Source organism: Ursus arctos, unplaced genomic scaffold (assembly GCF_023065955.2).
Source record: "Ursus arctos isolate Adak ecotype North America unplaced genomic scaffold, UrsArc2.0 scaffold_30, whole genome shotgun sequence".
Taxonomy (NCBI): Eukaryota; Metazoa; Chordata; class Mammalia; order Carnivora; family Ursidae; genus Ursus; species Ursus arctos.
Genome location: NW_026622986.1, coordinates 13,480,178 through 13,500,851, shown reverse-complemented (window position 1 = coordinate 13,500,851; position 20,674 = coordinate 13,480,178). Strand labels below are relative to the sequence as shown.

General features: G+C 36.9%; 2 protein-coding genes across 2 annotated transcripts in view; both read right to left on the bottom strand.

Moving 5' to 3' along the window:
• LOC125280907 (ankyrin repeat domain-containing protein 26-like) overlaps positions 1–20,674 on the bottom strand; it is a 414,415-nt gene that overhangs the window by 120,801 nt on the left and 272,940 nt on the right. The window lies entirely within an intron of this gene.
• The window catches only part of LOC125281623 (ankyrin repeat domain-containing protein 26-like), a 45,529-nt gene continuing 29,368 nt past the window's right edge, over positions 4,514–20,674 (bottom strand). Inside the window, exons 11-16 of the mRNA XM_057304720.1 lie at positions 20,027–20,153; positions 17,331–17,364; positions 12,188–12,254; positions 8,853–8,910; positions 8,568–8,740; positions 4,514–4,634 (exon numbers count right to left, since the gene is read on the bottom strand). Coding sequence (XP_057160703.1) covers positions 4,521–4,634; positions 8,568–8,740; positions 8,853–8,910; positions 12,188–12,254; positions 17,331–17,364; positions 20,027–20,153 — 573 coding nt within the window. The 3' untranslated portion in view covers positions 4,514–4,520. The remainder of the gene's footprint in view (positions 4,635–8,567; positions 8,741–8,852; positions 8,911–12,187; positions 12,255–17,330; positions 17,365–20,026; positions 20,154–20,674) is intronic.

Genomic DNA, 20,674 nt, shown 5'->3' with positions numbered 1-20,674 from the left:
ATTGATTGATTGGTCAGGGAAAGAGAGAGAGAGCACAAGCAGGAGGAGTGGCAGGCAGAGAGAGAAGCCGGCTCCACGCTGAGCAAGGAGCCCAACCCGGGACTGGATCCCAGGATCCTGGGATCATGACCTGAGCTGAAGGCAGACACTTACTTAACCCACTGAGCCAGCCAGGTGTCGCTTTTCTAATTTAAATTCAATTAATTAACATATAATGTATTACTGGTTTCAGAGGTAGAGATGTGGTGATTGTTTTTTAAAAATTTATTTATTTATTTTTAGAGAGAGACAGTGTGCGCATGCAGGGGAAGGGGCAGAGGGAGAGGAAGAGAGAGAATCCTCAAGCAGACTCCCTACTGAGTATGGAGCCAGACATGGGGCTTGATATACCAGGACCCCGAGAACACGACCTGAGCCAGTCATGAGTCAGATGCTTAACCGAGTGAGCCACCCAGGTGCCCCTGGATATAGCAATTTCGGGGAAGTTTGGAGTCCAGGATTTTTCCTGCTTCAGTGTTTCGGTGGTGCCATACACTAGCGTGGGGAAAACAAATGACAGAGCAGATTACAAAAAGTCAGGGAAGTGGGAAAGGTCATAAACGATGTTTTCAATCCGGGACATACCAAATTTGAAGCACCCAGGAGACTTAAGAAGAAAGTTATAGACAAATACATTTGAAGTAGGAAAAAAATGACATTGCTCAGGAAAATATAATTAATATAATTACACATATTTAAATATAAATATAACAAAATATAATTGATATAAGTAAATAATGTAAACCTACACAGAACTCTGAAATTTTCAGAACAAAAATAAAGGTAGGGGGAAAAAGCCATGGGATTCAATATTTCAATTATATACTTCACATTAGTTTCAAGGATAGAAAATACACTTTTATTAACATAGGCAAGTTAATGGGCACCTGGGTGGCTCAGTTGGTTAAGCATCTGACTCTGGATTTTGGCTCAGGTCATGATCTCGGGTTTGTGAGACTGAGCCCCACATCAGGCTCCATGCTCAGTGGGAAGTCGGCTTCTCTCCCTCTCTCTTCCTCTCCCTCTTACCCTCTCCCCCCACCACACACTCCCTCTCTCTCTCTCGCTCTGAAATAAATAAAACTTTAGGAAAAAAACATACGCAGGCAAGTATTCATCTCTGTAATGAACAGCATTTTAAAGATTAATAAAAAGATTTAATCGCAAAACACCGATTTAAGATTTTATAAGAATACTCCTTTTTAAAAATCAATCTTAAAAAGATTTAAATTGTGGAAGAGAAATACTTATGGGATCACAGCATTTTGAGGCATTTTTAAGTACTACTATGATTTATGAAAAAAGATAAATCCCATTTTAAAATTCACATAGTTTTCTTCTGTGAACTGTGACTAGCAAACTAATAGCTCTAATTTCCTATCTACGAATACAAGACGGTAGTTAAGGACTGGAGAAAGAACCTAGTACTAACAAATTAATAATCATGACCATCCAAGCTGAATGTTTTAAAGACTCCAAATACATGTATGATTATCAAGCAGGGCCCAATATTCACATGAGGAAAGAAGAAAGGGACCAAAAAAATCCAATCACCAGTATTTCTGAGTTTCAGATTCGAAAGAATTCGCACGTTAAATTTAACAACTATGTGCGTGCCTGGCTGGCTCAGTCGGAAGAGTGTGTGACTCTTGATCTCAGGGTTGTGAGTTCAAGCCCCGTGTTGGGTATAGAGATTACTCAAAATTTTTAAAACCTAAAAAAACCCCCTAGAATTAACAACTAGGAATACTAAAGTTTCCTGGGAATAATATAAAATGTATCCACTATTGGAGATACTTGAAAAAGTAAAAATCATCTTCCAGAAATAATTCTGTACACTCTGTTGGCAACCTTTCCTTCCTTATGACTCTACGATGACAAATAGTTCATATTAGAAAAAAACTTATAAATTGTGAGTTCATTCATTTGATGTCTTTGTATGTATCTATTATATGCAGATATAATTAAAAATAAATAAATCAGAATCCGGAAACAATTTTCTCCTTTAACAGTGTTGCAGCTTAAAATTTATTTCATTTGCTGGATAAAGATTAAGAACCTCACTTACATAATCAGAAATTTCCGTTTTAATTAATGAAAAGACTACATAAAATGTTTACTTATTTCCTCTCTTTATTCTCAAAAAGATCTAAAACCTGCCAAGATTATACCACACAGTACGTTAAATTAGAAACCACAAGGAAGGGCACCTGGGTGGCTCAGTTGGTTAAGCGTCTGCCTTCAGCTCAGGTCATGATCCCAGGGTCCTGGGATCGAGTCCTGAATCAGGCTCCCTGCTCAGTGGGGTGTCTGCTTCTCCCTCTGCCCCTCCCCCTGCTTCTGTGTGCTCCAGCTCTCAATATCTCTCTCTCACTCTCTCGCACAAAATAAATAAATAAAATCTTCAAAAAAAAGAAAGAAAGGAAGGCAGAAAGGAACCAGAAGGAAGACAATGGCCAAAAATTCAAAATTCATAATAAATCTGATTAAGGTCTAACACAGATTTCACTTTGCATTATCTATAAACACAGATTTTGCTAAATTAAATATGAGATATCACACTTTATTAAAGTTAAAGGGATAAAATTTTCTTCCAGGCTTCATGAAAATCAGCTGTAAGTCATTCAGAAGAGTCTAAGCATTTGTATTACCTGACTTTGTTTTCTTAGTTTGCACTCAAAATAATCTCTACCCTATTTTATAATACAGACTATCTGCTCTCCCTTAGCCCCACTACTGCAATTGTGTTTTTGTAATACTCTCTCTCAACTCTTCAATCTTTACATTCATCTTGCCCTTCTTAAATGAATTCTTCCCCCCACCCCCTCCCTCATCTTCACCTCCATCTAGCTGTTCTTGCCAGTTGCTTTCTAATTCTTTACTTCCATACTGGCATACCTAAGAATTGTTCACTCCCACCAACCTTTATAAATCTCAATCCGGTACTTATCTCCCTGTTGTTATTACACTGTGTTCTCTTATGATCTTGAGGACTTCTAGCATATCTCTTGACTTCAAATATGGTGCGCACACCATTGTGTAGCACCTGCCTGTGCTAAGAGATCAGGCCCTTTTTATCCCCTTCTATAGTCTATCACCTTAGAATAGGCCATCATTAATTTATACTTGTTTCTACAAGTATGGCTGCCACAAAGATACTCAATGCATACTACTTTAACTATCTGAAATGGTTTTTAGCTATTAAAACATCAGTAAAGCAGGGGCGCCTGCATGGCTCAGTGGGTTCTGGGATCTAGCTCCATGTGCTCAGTGGGAAGCCTGCTTCTCCCTCTCCCTCTGCCCCCCTCCCCGCCCCCTGCTCATGCTCTCTTTCTCTCTCTCTCTCTCCCTCTCTCTCTGAAATAAATAAAATCTGTTTAAAAATAAATAAATACAACACCACTAAACCAAATTGTTATTACAATTCCAATGCTCCTTGTGAATCTACTTGACAGTCCAAATATAATACTTTCAGGGGCCCTGGATGGCTCAGCCGGTTGAGTGTCGAACTCTTCGAGTCAGTTGGGCTCTGCACTCAAGCGTGGATTCAGATTCAGATTCTCTCTCCCTCTCGCTCCCGCCCACTCACTCACTCTCTCAAATAAATAAATAAATAAATAAATAAATAAATAAATATCTTTTAGAAATATGTGTATATATATAATAATTTCATGTCCCAGGCATTATCGTTTCAAGTTCCAATCTATAAAAAACTATAATCCAAACTCTTTCTAGATCTCATTAGCAGCTTTGCACATCCATATACACCACAGAATCATACATTTGGCCCTAGGCTGGCCTGGACCAATTCTTTAGTTTTTTAGATATCTTAATTTCAAAACCCAAACTAATTCCTTTTCAGTTCTAAGCCTCAGTTTTCTCCAATAATACTACACAGCTTTTGTTAAGTTAAGCTTGCAAATTAGCAGAACTGTATTATGCTATATCATTATATTTACACATAATGATTTTGTCAATTACAGGTAAAAGGATAAGGAAATACTTTTTATGGGCAAACACACAGACAAGAGAGTAAAGCCTAAGCATTCCTTTCATGTTTTCACATCACTCAATGCTTATATTGTAAAACAAGAAGAAGAAAACAGTACCTCAGAATCCCAAGGTGATTCTCTATCTTCCTCTTCTCCCAATCCTATTACCATAACTACAAAATATAGTCACAGGTACATTAATGAGAACATGTATCATTATGAATTTCAAACATATATACAAGCCTATCCGTATTTAAGAATATTCCAATAATATAAAAGGGATAGGAGTAAGATTTTCAGAGCTGAAGTATTTTCAAGAAGAAAAAGTTGGTAGTCATCGGGATACTTATAAAGAAAGACAGCAAAAGAAAAATACCTTAATGAAATGGAAAACATATCTGGATCTACAGACTTACAGATTGTGATGTACCAGCACTTAAGCATAGAAAAAGATTCATAGATGTTCACTCACTCACCATCTCCATTATTTTAGGATGCTCTAGCAGCAGAAGTCAAGTTGTCATTAACTGTTTGCCCTTGTGGAGCACTTTCCATATCAATCCCATTGTCCTTTTTCCCAATTGCTGATAGCACCTCTCCGTCCTATAAAAACAACACAAAACAAAACCCACCTTCAGAAAACATCACATTAATTCAATTGCTCGCTCACTCACTTACTCAAGAAAGACAAATACATACCGTCACCGTCAAGTCATAGGCACTATCCTGGGACAAGTTGGAAATAGAAAGAAAAGACAGAGACTACCCTATATGCTAGTCGGACCAGAGATGGACGAAAACAGGTAAGAACACAGAGTATCATTTACTAGTTCTACAGGTGAGGTGAATGAAGCACAGCGAAGGCACAAAAGAGAAAACAGTTGTATGTGGGAAGCTCAGGAAGTGCTGCAAAGATAGGGCTGTATCTTGAAAGACAGACAAAGTGCACAAGGAGGGTGTGAGGGGCCTTCTAGAAAAGGTAGGAGGAGCAAAAGGATGAACTATGAAATAACACAGGAAGTGACGATAGCTAGAGAATGTGGCAAAACTGGAACACACTTTTTGGGAACGGGATACAGACATGTAATTGGAAAATCAGGACTGAACCAAAAAGGTGTCATGCTAGAATATGAACTTTCTCCTTCATGTCATGGGTATCCACCAAATAAGCGGAGAAGTTACATCATCACAAACATATTTAAAAAGGTCACTCTGACAGCAATGTCAAGATGAGCATAAAGGAACCAAAACCAGAAGAGCATTTCAAAATTATAGGTGAGGGGGTGAATTATGTTAATAAGATATGAAAAATGGTAAGCAGGGACAAAATTCTGAATGTGGTGAATGACTGAATGTGCTAAATTTTTTTTTGTTTTTTAACTTATTTCTTTTTTAGATTTTTGTTGATTGATTGATTGATTGGTCAGGGAAAGAGAGAGAGAGCACAAGCAGGAGGAGTGGCAGGCAGAGAGAGAAGCCGGCTCCACGCTGAGCAAGGAGCCCAACCCGGGACTGGATCCCAGGATCCTGGGATCATGACCTGAGCTGAAGGCAGACACTTACTTAACCCACTGAGCCAGCCAGGTGTCGCTTTTCTAATTTAAATTCAATTAATTAACATATAATGTATTACTGGTTTCAGAGGTAGAGATGTGGTGATTGTTTTTTAAAAATTTATTTATTTATTTTTAGAGAGAGACAGTGTGCGCATGCAGGGGAAGGGGCAGAGGGAGAGGAAGAGAGAGAATCCTCAAGCAGACTCCCTACTGAGTATGGAGCCAGACATGGGGCTTGATATACCAGGACCCCGAGAACACGACCTGAGCCAGTCATGAGTCAGATGCTTAACCGAGTGAGCCACCCAGGTGCCCCTGGATATAGCAATTTCGGGGAAGTTTGGAGTCCAGGATTTTTCCTGCTTCAGTGTTTCGGTGGTGCCATACACTAGCGTGGGGAAAACAAATGACAGAGCAGATTACAAAAAGTCAGGGAAGTGGGAAAGGTCATAAACGATGTTTTCAATCCGGGACATACCAAATTTGAAGCACCCAGGAGACTTAAGAAGAAAGTTATAGACAAATACATTTGAAGTAGGAAAAAAATGACATTGCTCAGGAAAATATAATTAATATAATTACACATATTTAAATATAAATATAACAAAATATAATTGATATAAGTAAATAATGTAAACCTACACAGAACTCTGAAATTTTCAGAACAAAAATAAAGGTAGGGGGAAAAAGCCATGGGATTCAATATTTCAATTATATACTTCACATTAGTTTCAAGGATAGAAAATACACTTTTATTAACATAGGCAAGTTAATGGGCACCTGGGTGGCTCAGTTGGTTAAGCATCTGACTCTGGATTTTGGCTCAGGTCATGATCTCGGGTTTGTGAGACTGAGCCCCACATCAGGCTCCATGCTCAGTGGGAAGTCGGCTTCTCTCCCTCTCTCTTCCTCTCCCTCTTACCCTCTCCCCCCACCACACACTCCCTCTCTCTCTCTCGCTCTGAAATAAATAAAACTTTAGGAAAAAAACATACGCAGGCAAGTATTCATCTCTGTAATGAACAGCATTTTAAAGATTAATAAAAAGATTTAATCGCAAAACACCGATTTAAGATTTTATAAGAATACTCCTTTTTAAAAATCAATCTTAAAAAGATTTAAATTGTGGAAGAGAAATACTTATGGGATCACAGCATTTTGAGGCATTTTTAAGTACTACTATGATTTATGAAAAAAGATAAATCCCATTTTAAAATTCACATAGTTTTCTTCTGTGAACTGTGACTAGCAAACTAATAGCTCTAATTTCCTATCTACGAATACAAGACGGTAGTTAAGGACTGGAGAAAGAACCTAGTACTAACAAATTAATAATCATGACCATCCAAGCTGAATGTTTTAAAGACTCCAAATACATGTATGATTATCAAGCAGGGCCCAATATTCACATGAGGAAAGAAGAAAGGGACCAAAAAAATCCAATCACCAGTATTTCTGAGTTTCAGATTCGAAAGAATTCGCACGTTAAATTTAACAACTATGTGCGTGCCTGGCTGGCTCAGTCGGAAGAGTGTGTGACTCTTGATCTCAGGGTTGTGAGTTCAAGCCCCGTGTTGGGTATAGAGATTACTCAAAATTTTTAAAACCTAAAAAAAACCCCTAGAATTAACAACTAGGAATACTAAAGTTTCCTGGGAATAATATAAAATGTATCCACTATTGGAGATACTTGAAAAAGTAAAAATCATCTTCCAGAAATAATTCTGTACACTCTGTTGGCAACCTTTCCTTCCTTATGACTCTACGATGACAAATAGTTCATATTAGAAAAAAACTTATAAATTGTGAGTTCATTCATTTGATGTCTTTGTATGTATCTATTATATGCAGATATAATTAAAAATAAATAAATCAGAATCCGGAAACAATTTTCTCCTTTAACAGTGTTGCAGCTTAAAATTTATTTCATTTGCTGGATAAAGATTAAGAACCTCACTTACATAATCAGAAATTTCCGTTTTAATTAATGAAAAGACTACATAAAATGTTTACTTATTTCCTCTCTTTATTCTCAAAAAGATCTAAAACCTGCCAAGATTATACCACACAGTACGTTAAATTAGAAACCACAAGGAAGGGCACCTGGGTGGCTCAGTTGGTTAAGCGTCTGCCTTCAGCTCAGGTCATGATCCCAGGGTCCTGGGATCGAGTCCTGAATCAGGCTCCCTGCTCAGTGGGGTGTCTGCTTCTCCCTCTGCCCCTCCCCCTGCTTCTGTGTGCTCCAGCTCTCAATATCTCTCTCTCACTCTCTCGCACAAAATAAATAAATAAAATCTTCAAAAAAAAGAAAGAAAGGAAGGCAGAAAGGAACCAGAAGGAAGACAATGGCCAAAAATTCAAAATTCATAATAAATCTGATTAAGGTCTAACACAGATTTCACTTTGCATTATCTATAAACACAGATTTTGCTAAATTAAATATGAGATATCACACTTTATTAAAGTTAAAGGGATAAAATTTTCTTCCAGGCTTCATGAAAATCAGCTGTAAGTCATTCAGAAGAGTCTAAGCATTTGTATTACCTGACTTTGTTTTCTTAGTTTGCACTCAAAATAATCTCTACCCTATTTTATAATACAGACTATCTGCTCTCCCTTAGCCCCACTACTGCAATTGTGTTTTTGTAATACTCTCTCTCAACTCTTCAATCTTTACATTCATCTTGCCCTTCTTAAATGAATTCTTCCCCCCACCCCCTCCCTCATCTTCACCTCCATCTAGCTGTTCTTGCCAGTTGCTTTCTAATTCTTTACTTCCATACTGGCATACCTAAGAATTGTTCACTCCCACCAACCTTTATAAATCTCAATCCGGTACTTATCTCCCTGTTGTTATTACACTGTGTTCTCTTATCTTGAGGACTTCCATTTCTTCCTAAGATTCTTTTCATTATAAGGATCAAGAGGATGTAAGTGAAAAAAAACATCAGGGGAAAAAGTTTAAAACAAAACAACTTACCTTTGTAACACCAAGGCCTGCTAATGGCATGAGAGGCTTTTTAAGAGTTCTAGGTGATGGAATAGCAGGACAAAAAAGGTCATGCACTTTTGTATCTCCATCTTTATGATCAGAATTATCGTCCGTAAGTGAAAGATTATCGCCTACTGTCATAAGGCCAGGTTTTGTTTCCACTTAGTAAAAAACAAAATAAAGAGTACATGAAAATATCTGTAATTTTGAATTACTGAGTAACACAAGAATGAACAAACAGCAGTGAATAACACAAGTCTTCAAATAGCTTACAGTTCTTGATTTTCTCATAAGCAGCCATTAGGTTTCTTAAGCTTGGTTTGGGGACATTCTAGAACAAAAATTAATAGTTTTAAGGATTGCAAGTATCACATTTGGTAAAATAATCATAATAGTCACTATTATCAAATGAGCACTGCTGCACAAAGAACACGGCTTTTGGAATCATTCAAATGTAGATTCAAGTCACAGTTCTGCCATTTACTAGCCTACATTTTCTCATGGGGTGAGGATTATGAGAGATTTAATAGCTAGTCCCAAAGTGTTACTTTCCTTACCCCTGATTATCATACAACTTCTTCCTGAACCATTTAAAACTAAAGCTAGCCTACAACCCAGCAACTGCACTACTAGGTATTTCTCCAAAGGATACAAACATAGTGATCTGAAGGGGCATCTGCACCCCAATGTTAACAGCAGCAAGTCCACAATAGCCAGACTATGGAAAGAGCCTAGATGTCCACTGGCAGATGAATGGATAAAGAAGATGTGGCATATACACACAATGGAATATTACTCAGCCATCAAAAAGAACGAACTCCTGCCATTTGCAATGACTTGAATGGAACTAGAGGGTATTCTGCTAAGCGAAAAAAGTCAGAGAAAGACAACTACCACGATTTCACTCATATGTGGAAGTTAAGAAACAAAACAGACGAACATAGGGGAAGGGAAGGAAAAAAAAAGATGAAAACAGGGAGGGAGGCAGACCCTAAGAGACTCTTAACTATAGGCAAGAAACAGGGTTGCTGGAGGGGAGGCAGAGTGGGGGGCAGGGAGTGGAATAAGGAGTGATGGGCATTAAGGAGGGTACTTGAATTAATGAGCACTGGGTGTTGTGTGCAACTAATGAATCACTGAATTCTACCTCTAAAACTAAGAATACAGTATATGTAAATTAAATTGAAATTTTAAATATTTTTAAATACTTTCTTTACCAAAGTAACCTAAAACACAACTTTATTCCTAGGTAATTGAAAGCATTATTGATAAAAACCCCAAACATTAAGAAATTTAGATTAATTATTTATACTTTAACATGTGTTTGCATGATTTATATTTGCACGAATATCTCTTGTAGGAGAAAATATTAAAATTTAGTTTTTAGTAATATCTTATTCAGGTAAGTTGGAATTACACTTTAAGTTGGTTTTGTTTGTCAAAATGCTAAAGACAAACGATTGTTTAAATCAGCTCCTTCCAGAAAAGAGGAAAAAACTAATAATAAACCTTGTAGGGCAATGATTCATGAATGAAAACCACACTCAGACAACACAACGCTATAACCAAATATATTGACAATGGAGACAGAAAGAGAAGGACTGAAAGAACAGACTCTAAAGAAATGTTTCTTCAAGGAAAAATTAGGGTACGGATAAGTCATTAAAAAAAAAAAGAGTTGGGGGGAGAAGAAGCAAAAAGGAAAACAATAAGACATGACCAATCAATCAAGCAAAAGCTTAAGACAAGGAAAAAAAGGAAAAATGTAAGTACAAAAAGGTATATGGAAAAAATATGTATTTTCCGGAATATGTAAGTATGATTATGGATATACAACAAACAGAAGTCTCTAAAATTTTTTCAATTACATATTATAAATACATATTACATATAAAGTATAAATATATATAAGACAGAGGCTCTTGTTCATAGTTTATCCCTAATAATACTGACTTTTCTCACTCTACAAGTATTTCTTTATAATTACTGTAGTAAACAATTTAATGTTTTCACTATAGGTTGTTCAATTTGTGGTCATCCATCACTATCTGAAAGCTATAAATTATTACCAGAGAGAGAAAAAATAGAAAAAGAAATGTTTCTAATACATCAACTTTGCACATGGAGAAAGAACTGGTAATGAGAATTCTAAGGAGAAATGGATTCCTTGAAAGGATATATCTAATGGGACATAGGTGGGGTTAAAGAAAATAGTTGGGCATTTTTATCTACAACTCTAAGCTCACAATTAGAGGATACTAAAAAATACACTGCAACCTTCCTTCTTATTTATTTCTTTGTTTCCTCAACATAATTCATTTGCGCTTATAAAGCCTAAACATGAAAATAGAATCTAAATTTGAGCCATATTTTTTAAAATTTATGTATTTAATTATGACAAATTATACACATTACAATACTTATAACATTCCATTATACAGAATTCCATCTGTCTGCTCATTTATTCACATTCAAAAAATATTAAATTGCCTCTTCCAAGCAAGACTTTATTCTAGGTGTTCCAAGAGATGCACAATTATGTTTCCTAACATCCAGCAGCATATAATGATGCAGGGGCTTTCAAATGAATATTTAAATAAACATAAAATGAGTGAGATTTTCAGTTTTAGAATCTGATACAAAGGCTACAAGTAGATATTTTTTAAACTATAATATAAAAGATTTCTGAAATTGGACATTTTACCATAAGGGTATGAAGAGCCTCTGCTTCTAGAGCTGATTATTATTTTAGGCAAAACATGTATTCTTCACATAGATAAAGAGTTTTAACTATACTCTCCATGGAACTAATTTGAAAGCACAGTGGAATGCCTTCGCAATATACATGTTGAGAAACAGTTTAAATTTCTGAATTTAGACAATGTCGATTTATTTTAGTCTGAATGTAGAACAAAGAATAGAAACAGAGAAAAAATATCTTCTGTCATAACACTACAGGCTGCCAAAATAAAAAATGTCCAAGAAAAATATCTGCAATAAATAATTGGATCCACTAAAGATTTCATTTAGGCATTAGTACTATAAAATTCATGTTTTCTAGAGAAACAAAGAAAGAAAAAGGAAGGAAGAAAGGAAGGAAGGAAGGAAGGAAGGAAGGAAGGAAGGAAGGAAGGAAGGAAGGAAAAGAAAGAGTGCAAGAATAAGAGAAAGAAAGAAAGAGAGAGAGAGAGAGAGAGAGAGAAAGAATGAGAGAAAGAAAGAAAACAAGAAAGCAAGAAAGCAAGCAAGCAAGCAAGATGCAAAGAGAAAGACAGTCATGTTAAGATAATTTAAACCTCACAGTAAGAATCCTTATCCTTGACTAAATGTCATATTTCCACCATTATGCGAAAGCTTTTCCCAATATAATTTTCCTGTCATTATATATTTTCCAGCTCATTTTCTTCAACCTCCACCTTCACTATTTGCCAGAGTAAAAAAAAAAAGATTTTTTAACTTGCCATAATTTTGTAAAATCGTTTGTTCTGACCAACTTTCCATTACAAACATAAAATGATGACAGGCAGGCCACTGCTAAATTTTAACAGTAATAATAGACAAAACTAAATTCAGAGCAGGAAAATTAATTTCACAAGAGAGTACTTTACCTTGATATTAAAGTCGTCATCATCTGATGTAGGCCATGAATCATCACCACCGCAGCAAACAGAAAGACTTTAGAGCAAAAATATACAACAAACCAAGTTCATTAAAAAGAAAAATTGAGTGAAAGGTCAGCTATCTATTTATTGAAAGAAGTTTCTTGATATAATTAAAATTTGGCCTCTGTTTTTATTACTAAGTTTTTATTTTAATTCCAGTACCATTAACATGCAGTGCTATATTAGTTTCGTGTATACAATATAATGATTCGGCAATTCCAGACATCACCCAGGGCTCCTCATGACAAGGGCATTCCTTACTCCCTATCTCCTATTTCAGCCATTCCCCCACCCATCTCCCCTCTGGAAACCATCAATTTGTTCTCTATAGTTAAGAGGCTGTTTCTGGGTTTGTCTGTCTCTCTTTTTTTTCTTTGCTCATTTTTATTGTTCCTTAAATTCTACATGAGGGAAATCATACGGTTGATGTCTTTCTCTGACTTACTTCACTTAGCTTAATACTCTCTATTTACATCCATTTCATTGTAAATGGCAAGATTTCATTCTTTTCTATGGCTGAATAATATTCCATTGTGTATATATACCACTTCCTCTTTATCCATTCATCTGTCAATGGACACTTGGGCTGACTATTGCAAAAAATGCTGTAGTAAACATAGGGGTGCATGTATCCCTTTGAATTGGTGTTTTTGTATTTTTTGAATAAATACCCAGTAGTGCAATCACTGGATTGTAGGGTAGTTCTATTTTTAGCTTTTTGAGGAAACACCATACTTTTTCCCACAGTGGCTGTTGCATTCCCACCAACAGTCCAAGAGGGTTCCTTTTTCTCCGCCTCCTGGCCAACACTTGTGTCTTGTGTTTTTGATTTTAGCCATTCTGACGGGTGTGCGGTGGTATCTCGTTGCAATTTTGATTTGCATTTCCCTGACGATGAGTGATGTTAAGCATGTTCTTATGTGCCTGTTGGCCATCTGTATGTTTTCTTTGGAAAAATGTATGCTCCTGTCTTCTGATCATTTTTAAACAGGGTTGCGTTTGGGTGTTGAGTTCTATCAGTACCTCGTATTTGTATACTAACCCTTTACCAGATATGTCATCTGCAAATATCTTCTCCCATTCTCTAGGTTGCCTTTTCCTTTTGTGTATTGATTCCGTCACTGTGCAAAACCTTTTGATCTTGATGTCCCAACAGTTTATTTTTGCTTTTACTGCTCTTGCCTCAGGACATAGAACTAGCAAAAAAATGTTGCTACAGCCAATATCAGAGAGATTATTGCCCGTGTGCTCTTCAAGTATGTTATGATTTCAGGTGTCACATTTAGGTCTTAAACCCATTTCTGAGTTTATTTTTCTGTCCAGTTTCATTCTTTTGCATGTAGCTGTTCACTTTTCCCACCACCATTTGTTGAAGAGACTGCTTTTTCCCCATCGGATATGCTTTCCTGCTTCGTCAAGGATTAATTGACCATATTCTTATGGGTTTCATTCTGGATTTTCTGTTTTATTCCACTGATCTATATCTCTGTTTTTATGCCAGTACCATATTGTTTGGATTAGGATAGGTTTGTACTATAACTTGAAATCTACAAATGTGATACCTCCAATTTGTTTTTCTTTTTCAGTATTGCTTTGGATACTCGAAGTCTTCAGTGGTTCCATACAAATTTTAGGACTGTTTGTTCTAGTTCTGTGAGAAATGTCGTTGGTATTTCAATAAGCATTGCATTAAATCTGCAGATTACGTTGGGTACTGTAGACATTTTAACGATATATGTTCTTCCCATCCATGAGCATAGAATGTCTTTCCACTTCTTTGTGTCATCTTCAGTTTCTGTCATCAATGTTTTATAGTTGCTAGAGTACAGGTCTTTCAAACTTTGGACTCTGGTTTTAAACAGTTTTCGTTCTCTGTTTTGTCTCCACCTCTCCAAAGACGTGAAACACCTAGTAAAGCCCCAGTCTTAGTTCCCATAAGTAAGAGTGACAAGCAAGGAATTCTCTGAAATGTTGGAAAGCTAATCGTGCAAAAGTTAACCACAATGAATTATCACCTTACACCTGTCAGAATGGTTAGAATCAAAAACACAAAAAACAAATATTGGCGAGGATGTAGAGAAAAAAGAACCCTTGTGCACTGGTGTTGGGGATAGAAACTGGTGCAGCCACTGTGAAAAACAGTATGGAGGTTCTTTGAAAAATTAAAAATAGAAATACCATATGATCCAGTAATTCCACTACTGGTTATTTAATACTTCCCCAAAGAAATGAACACACTAATTTGAAAAGATACATGCACCCCCATGTTTATTGCAGCATTCTTTACAACAGCCGTGATATGGAAACAACCCAAGTGTCCATCAACAGATGTACCTCTCTCTCTCTCTCTCTCTCTCTCTCTCTCTCTCTCTCACACACACACACACACACACAAACACACACACACACAGAGGAATGTTACCTAGCCATAAAAAAGGAAGAGATCTTGCCATCTGCAACAATGTAGATGTACCTAGAGGATATTATGCTAAGTGAAATATGTCAGACAGAGATAGACAAATACTATATGATTTCACTTATATGTAGAATCTAGAAAGTAGAACAAATGAACAAACAAAAAACAGAAACAGACCCAGAAATACAGAGAATTCTGTATGGCCAGAAGGGAAGGGGGTGGCAGACAGACAACATGGGAGAAGGGGAATGGGAGGTTCAGGATTCCAGTTATAGTAAGTCACAGGGATACAAGTACAGCATAGGGTATACAGTCAATGGTACTGTAATAGCATTATGCAGTAACAGATAGTAGCTACACTTGTGCTAAGCATGGTGTAACATACAGAGTTGTTGAATCACTATGTTGAACACCTCAAACTAACACAACGCTGTGTATCAACTATGCTTCAATTTAAAAACATAAATAAATACACAAATTTATGTTATTAGTGTGAATACTCTTCCCAGAGAGATTAAAAGATTAAAAATTAGAAGGTCCAACTTCTTTCCTACACAGGTCCTGCCTTATATAAACTAGCAAGACCTTAAAAACCTTCATAGGCACTCAGATACCCAAGAAGAGAGACTGCTATAAAAAATAAAGTCCAGGTAGCCATGCCTCTATTTCCCTAGACACTGCCTAATAGTTCCTTTCTGTGAGCTCCCACTCCTAGATCACTCTTCTGCAGGGCTCAGTCGTACTCTCCAACTTTTCAATCTCTAGACTATGAAAGCACAGGCTCCCAAAACAAGGATAAGCTCAAATGACCAACAGTAGGAGCCATTTGCTGCTCCTGGAGAACAAGCTACACGGAGTTTCAGTCATCCATGGAGTCATCTCAACGTAGACATGTTACCAACTACCCAAATGAAGCTCTGTTACAGATATGACACCCAGTCCCACCCCACCAAACCCTACATGTACATGGAAAGGCATCAAAGAATTAGGAAAAGAGGTGGATGGAGGAGACCACGACCTTGGGCCATACATCTAGATAGTTCAGAATCGCCATTCCCCCTATTACTCGAGAGGATTTAAGCCACTCTCTGTAAGTTGGAATGGAAGTAGATGGTATCACATTCCTATATTCTGTAAAAAGACTCTTTCCAGTGGCTCAAATGATTTTAATATCTCTCAACAGAAAACCTGAAGTGCGCTAGTTCGCTCAATTAAACAAAAACAAAAAAGCTGCTCAGGATTCTCTTGAACCCTCTATTTTAATATGCCTTTCTACACAACTCCCAATATCCTGTGTCCTTCATTCCTTTGTGTGTGTATCCTTCCTTCCTATAGGGCATCTTTAACTAACTTACAATAAAACCCAATATTCTGACATCTTTTCTAAAACTCTTATTCTTGTCCAACCCAACGTTGTTGTTCTTGAAACTCGGCCTCCCCTGCTAACTCCTTCCTAACCCACCTTCACTGTGTTTACTAGACCCACTCCCCATCTTTCTATTATTAAAACATTCACCCACTAGATGAGGAAAAAGGAAGAAACCTGAATTTAAATCTCACTCTTGTCACATATAATAGCCAAATAGGTCACTTTCATCTCTTTTGAGTTTCAAATTCTCTATTTAAACAACCATTTGGTAAGGATGTTAAACATAGGTTGCAGTACCTGACGGTATTTTGAATCATTCATCTCTAAGATTCCTTAAAATCCTGAACTTATGTGTTCTTGATGTTGTCTACAGAAAAACAGAGAATACGTAGCTGGCAGAAGTAGAAGAAATTAATGGAATACAAGAAGCACCAAGAGAAGCAGAGAAGAAAGTTTAAAAAAAAATCAAAAAAGATTATAGAAAAGTCATAGAGAAAAAGAAAAAAGTCTACAAAAAAAAAAAAAAAAGAAAGAAAAAGCTTCAAAGAACTAGTGAAGGGTACTAGCCTAAAGGGAAAACTAGACTGGGAAGTCAGTAAATAGAGAACCGTTTAGAAAGATCCTCTAAATAGATGATAAATTTAATTAACGTAACATGGTCTACACCTAGATTGCATATCCTTCACTTCTGGAAAAATCATTCATCTCAAGGAGAGCAGACATCACTACAGCTAAGAACTTGCGTGATTAGGTCTTGCTTATGTAAAAGCTATGTACTGTGGCTATAGGTTACTGAGATCCACCCTAAAATCTTTGATATGTAAAAAGAGACTAGTTACCACCGCACTAATTGCCTCTAGTTATCACTAGTTGTCAAATATACTAGGACAAACGCTTGGACTAACCTGGTTTCTTAAGAAAACTCTAAATCTAAGTTAACACATGACTACATTTGACTTTCTGAGTTGATCTGACTAGGATCCGTATCTTAATCCCAGTGCTGCTGAGGAACAGAAGAATGGGTGTGGGAGTCACACAGGCTGACAGTCACATCATGGCTCTGCTACTCATTAACTATGGAATCATAGGTCAATTAATCAACCTCCCTGAACCACAGCTGACTAATTAATAAAAAATAGGCTATAATAGCACAGCTACTTTGTGAAGCTATTGTAATGACTACGAAAGTAATAAACGTCCAGCACGTAATATAGTCTCTAGCCCAGAGTAGAACTCTCCACAAAGGCTTTTCTCTGCATTCCCTCAGTCAACACATAATTTTTAAAAATCCATAAAAATCCTACCTGCTTAATGTGTCTTCAGAACTCTCATCCACCGCTAAAGAAAAAACCAAAATACATTTTAAATCAACATTAGAAAAATACAGATTAAAAGTATAAAACTGATGATTTGTTAAAAAGTATATTTTTGGGACCAGACCTGGAAACCACACTGGAGGGAAAATTAAGCATACTATTGGTAGGCAGTTAATGCATTAAGAAATCTTACTTTCTCCTCTACGTTTACCAAATGCAAGAAAAGAATGGTATTTATCAAAATTTGGTACCTGCAAGTGAATGTTTATAATGACCATGATTGTAACCAAACCCTATGAGACTGTCAGAAAATGCTATCATCAGCAGAATCATTATCAGAGACTGACAAAGTCAAACTTAAATAGCATGATTCTTCTGGACTTCCACGACCAGGAGCAGTTAAAAGAGACTGTACTTATTTTGCTGTAACACAGCAGAACTTCTCCAGCACTTCAGCAGAGACTGTTAAGTTTACGATGAAACACCTCATCACAAAGTTTGGTCTGTACCACGGTACATTGCAGCATGGCAAAACACAGCAAACAGACTCTCTCGCGCCTTATTTCCAATTGCAAGGTAAGTATGAAAGTTAGTGATTTTAGTGCATCTGGTTTAATAAAGTATAACCTCTTGAGACTACCTACTTTCATTGCTAGAGAGTCTATCTGGACTCACCTCTTAGACGAGGATGGTACCAATGGTTAGTGCTAGGTAGTAGTACATAATGTCATTGTTCTCAGCCCTCCCCATTATGTGACAAATGTCTACAGAAATCACACTTTCTCAGTCCATAAGGCACATGTCATCAGATCCTACACTGATGAACAAACAAAATAAAGGACAAAGGCTATCTTGAATCGGTACATTCAATTACCTTGGAATTTTAATGTTTTAAACATCCAAGAAGATACCTACTGTATGACTGCAACTCTTTCACATTCTGGAAAAACTAAAACTTTTTTAAGTTAGGAATAAAGGGTTGCGGCAAAAGGAGGGATGAATAGGCACAGCCCGGAGGACTTTTGAGGCAGTGGAACTCTTCTATGTGACACCACATGGGTGCATTGGGTGTACAACACCAAGACTGAGCCCTAATGTAAACTATGGACTTTGGGGGACAAAGATGACTTAATGTTAATGTAACAATGTACCACTGTGGTATAGGATGATGCTCCTGAAATCAGTACCATGTTATATCACCATATTACTTGCTATTGAAAGAAAATCTGAATACAAAGTAAGTCAGGGCTATAATTCCTCTGCAGGAAAGGTTCCATACAGCAGGCCATAGACAGCCACCGTTAGATCCCACCTGAACGGCTGGCCCTTGGTTGGTATCTGGGAGCTTGGATGTGGGGAGAGTTCCCACTATTCCATAACTGCTAAGAGTGGCTGTGCCTAAGTCTTGGTACCAACCAGGTGATTTATCCTGTATACTTGATTTCCTTCTGTGAACCTGGAATTTTGGTATATGCTAGGGGAAAGATGCCTACCTGACTGTCATTTAAAGAAAACTTCATTTAGTCTCTCTAAGATTCCTCTATTGGCAGACAACGTTTCACATGTGTCATCATAATGTGATGCTGGAGGAATGAAGCACATCCATACGCATAGAAACCTGCACTTGGCTTCCTCTAGACATCACTCCATGCCCCTTTGCTCTGTGCTGATTTTGTTTTGTATCCTTCCACTGTAATAAACCACAGGCATGAGTACAACTATGCTGAGACCTGTGAGGTCTTCTAGTGAATAACCACATCTGGGTGTCGTTTTGGGAGCCTCTAATACAACTGCATTATGTGGAATCTTTATGATGTGGGTTGATGTTTTGTACATGATTACAGTCAGTAGGTCATGTCACAGAACACCTTTCCTTCAATCTGTTTTTCTTAGTATTTGCCTAGGAGATTTCTGTAATTCTATATCCATTTGAATAAAGGATGAAATAATGATGTCAGAAAATAATATGATACAAGCAACAATCCTATTTTAATCAGAAAAAAAGAGAATCCTGATAATTATCAATATATTCTATAGTAAAAAGTTCCTGCAAAAAAAATGAAAAGATCACATAAATTTTCTCCAACTAAATAGGGCTTAATTCATTTTTATGGTAGTTATGAATCAATAAGGTAACTGGGATAATTATAGAAAGATATATAACTACTGATTACACTACTGATTATAGTTTCTTTGTTTCCATTCTTTTTCTTAATTTCTTATAAAATTAAAAACATAATTCACCTGTTAAAGGCAGTAGTGAACAAACTAGTCAAAAAGTCAAAAATACTTCATCCAAAATATAGGATGAGTTATCCACTCCACCCTGAAAATAGTGGATCTGATCATTAAAGACCAATAGGACTCATTAGGGAGAAAACAAAGTGAGTTATCTTATATACATAGATGGTTAAAAACGTGGTAATCTAATTGGCCACATATACAAGCCTATCCCCATTCATGAATATTTCAATAAAATAAAAGTAATAGCAGTAAAGATTTTCAGGGAGTTGAAGTATTTTCAAGAAGAAAAAGTTGGTAGTCATCGGGATACTTATAAGGAAAGACAGCAAAAGAAAAATACCTTAATGAAATGGAAAACATATCCAGATCTACAGACTTACCGATTGTGATGTACCAGCACTTAAGCATAGAAAAAGATTCATAGATGTTCACTCACTTACCATCTCCATTATTTTTGGATGCTCTATCAGCAGAAGTCAAGCTGTCATTAACTGTTTGCTCTCGTGGAGCACTTTCCATATCAATCCCATTGTCCTTTTCCCCAATTGCTGATAGCACCTCTCCGTCCTATAAAAACAACACAAAACAAAACCCACCTTCAGAAAACATCACATTAATTCAATTGCTCGCTCACTCACTTACTCAAGAAAGACAAATACATACCGTCTCCGTCAAGTCATAGGCACTATCCTGGGACAAGTTGGAAATAGAAAGAAAAGACAGAGACTACCCTATATGCTAGTAGGGCCAGAGATGGACGAAAACAGGTAAGAACACAGAGTATCATTTACTAGTTCTACAGGTGAGGTGAATGAAGCACAGCGAAGGCACAAAAGAGAAAACAGTTGTATGTGGGAAGCTCAGGAAGTGCTGCAAAGATAGGGCTGTATCTTGAAAGACAGACAAAGTGCACAAGGAGGGTGTGAGGGGCCTTCCAGAAAAGGTAGGAGGAGCTTAAGGATGAACTATGAAATAACACAGGAAGTGACGATAGCTAGAGAATGTGGCAAAACTGGAACACACTTTTTGGGAATGGGATACAGACATGTAATTGGAAAATCAGGACTGAACCAAAGAAGGCAAGTGTC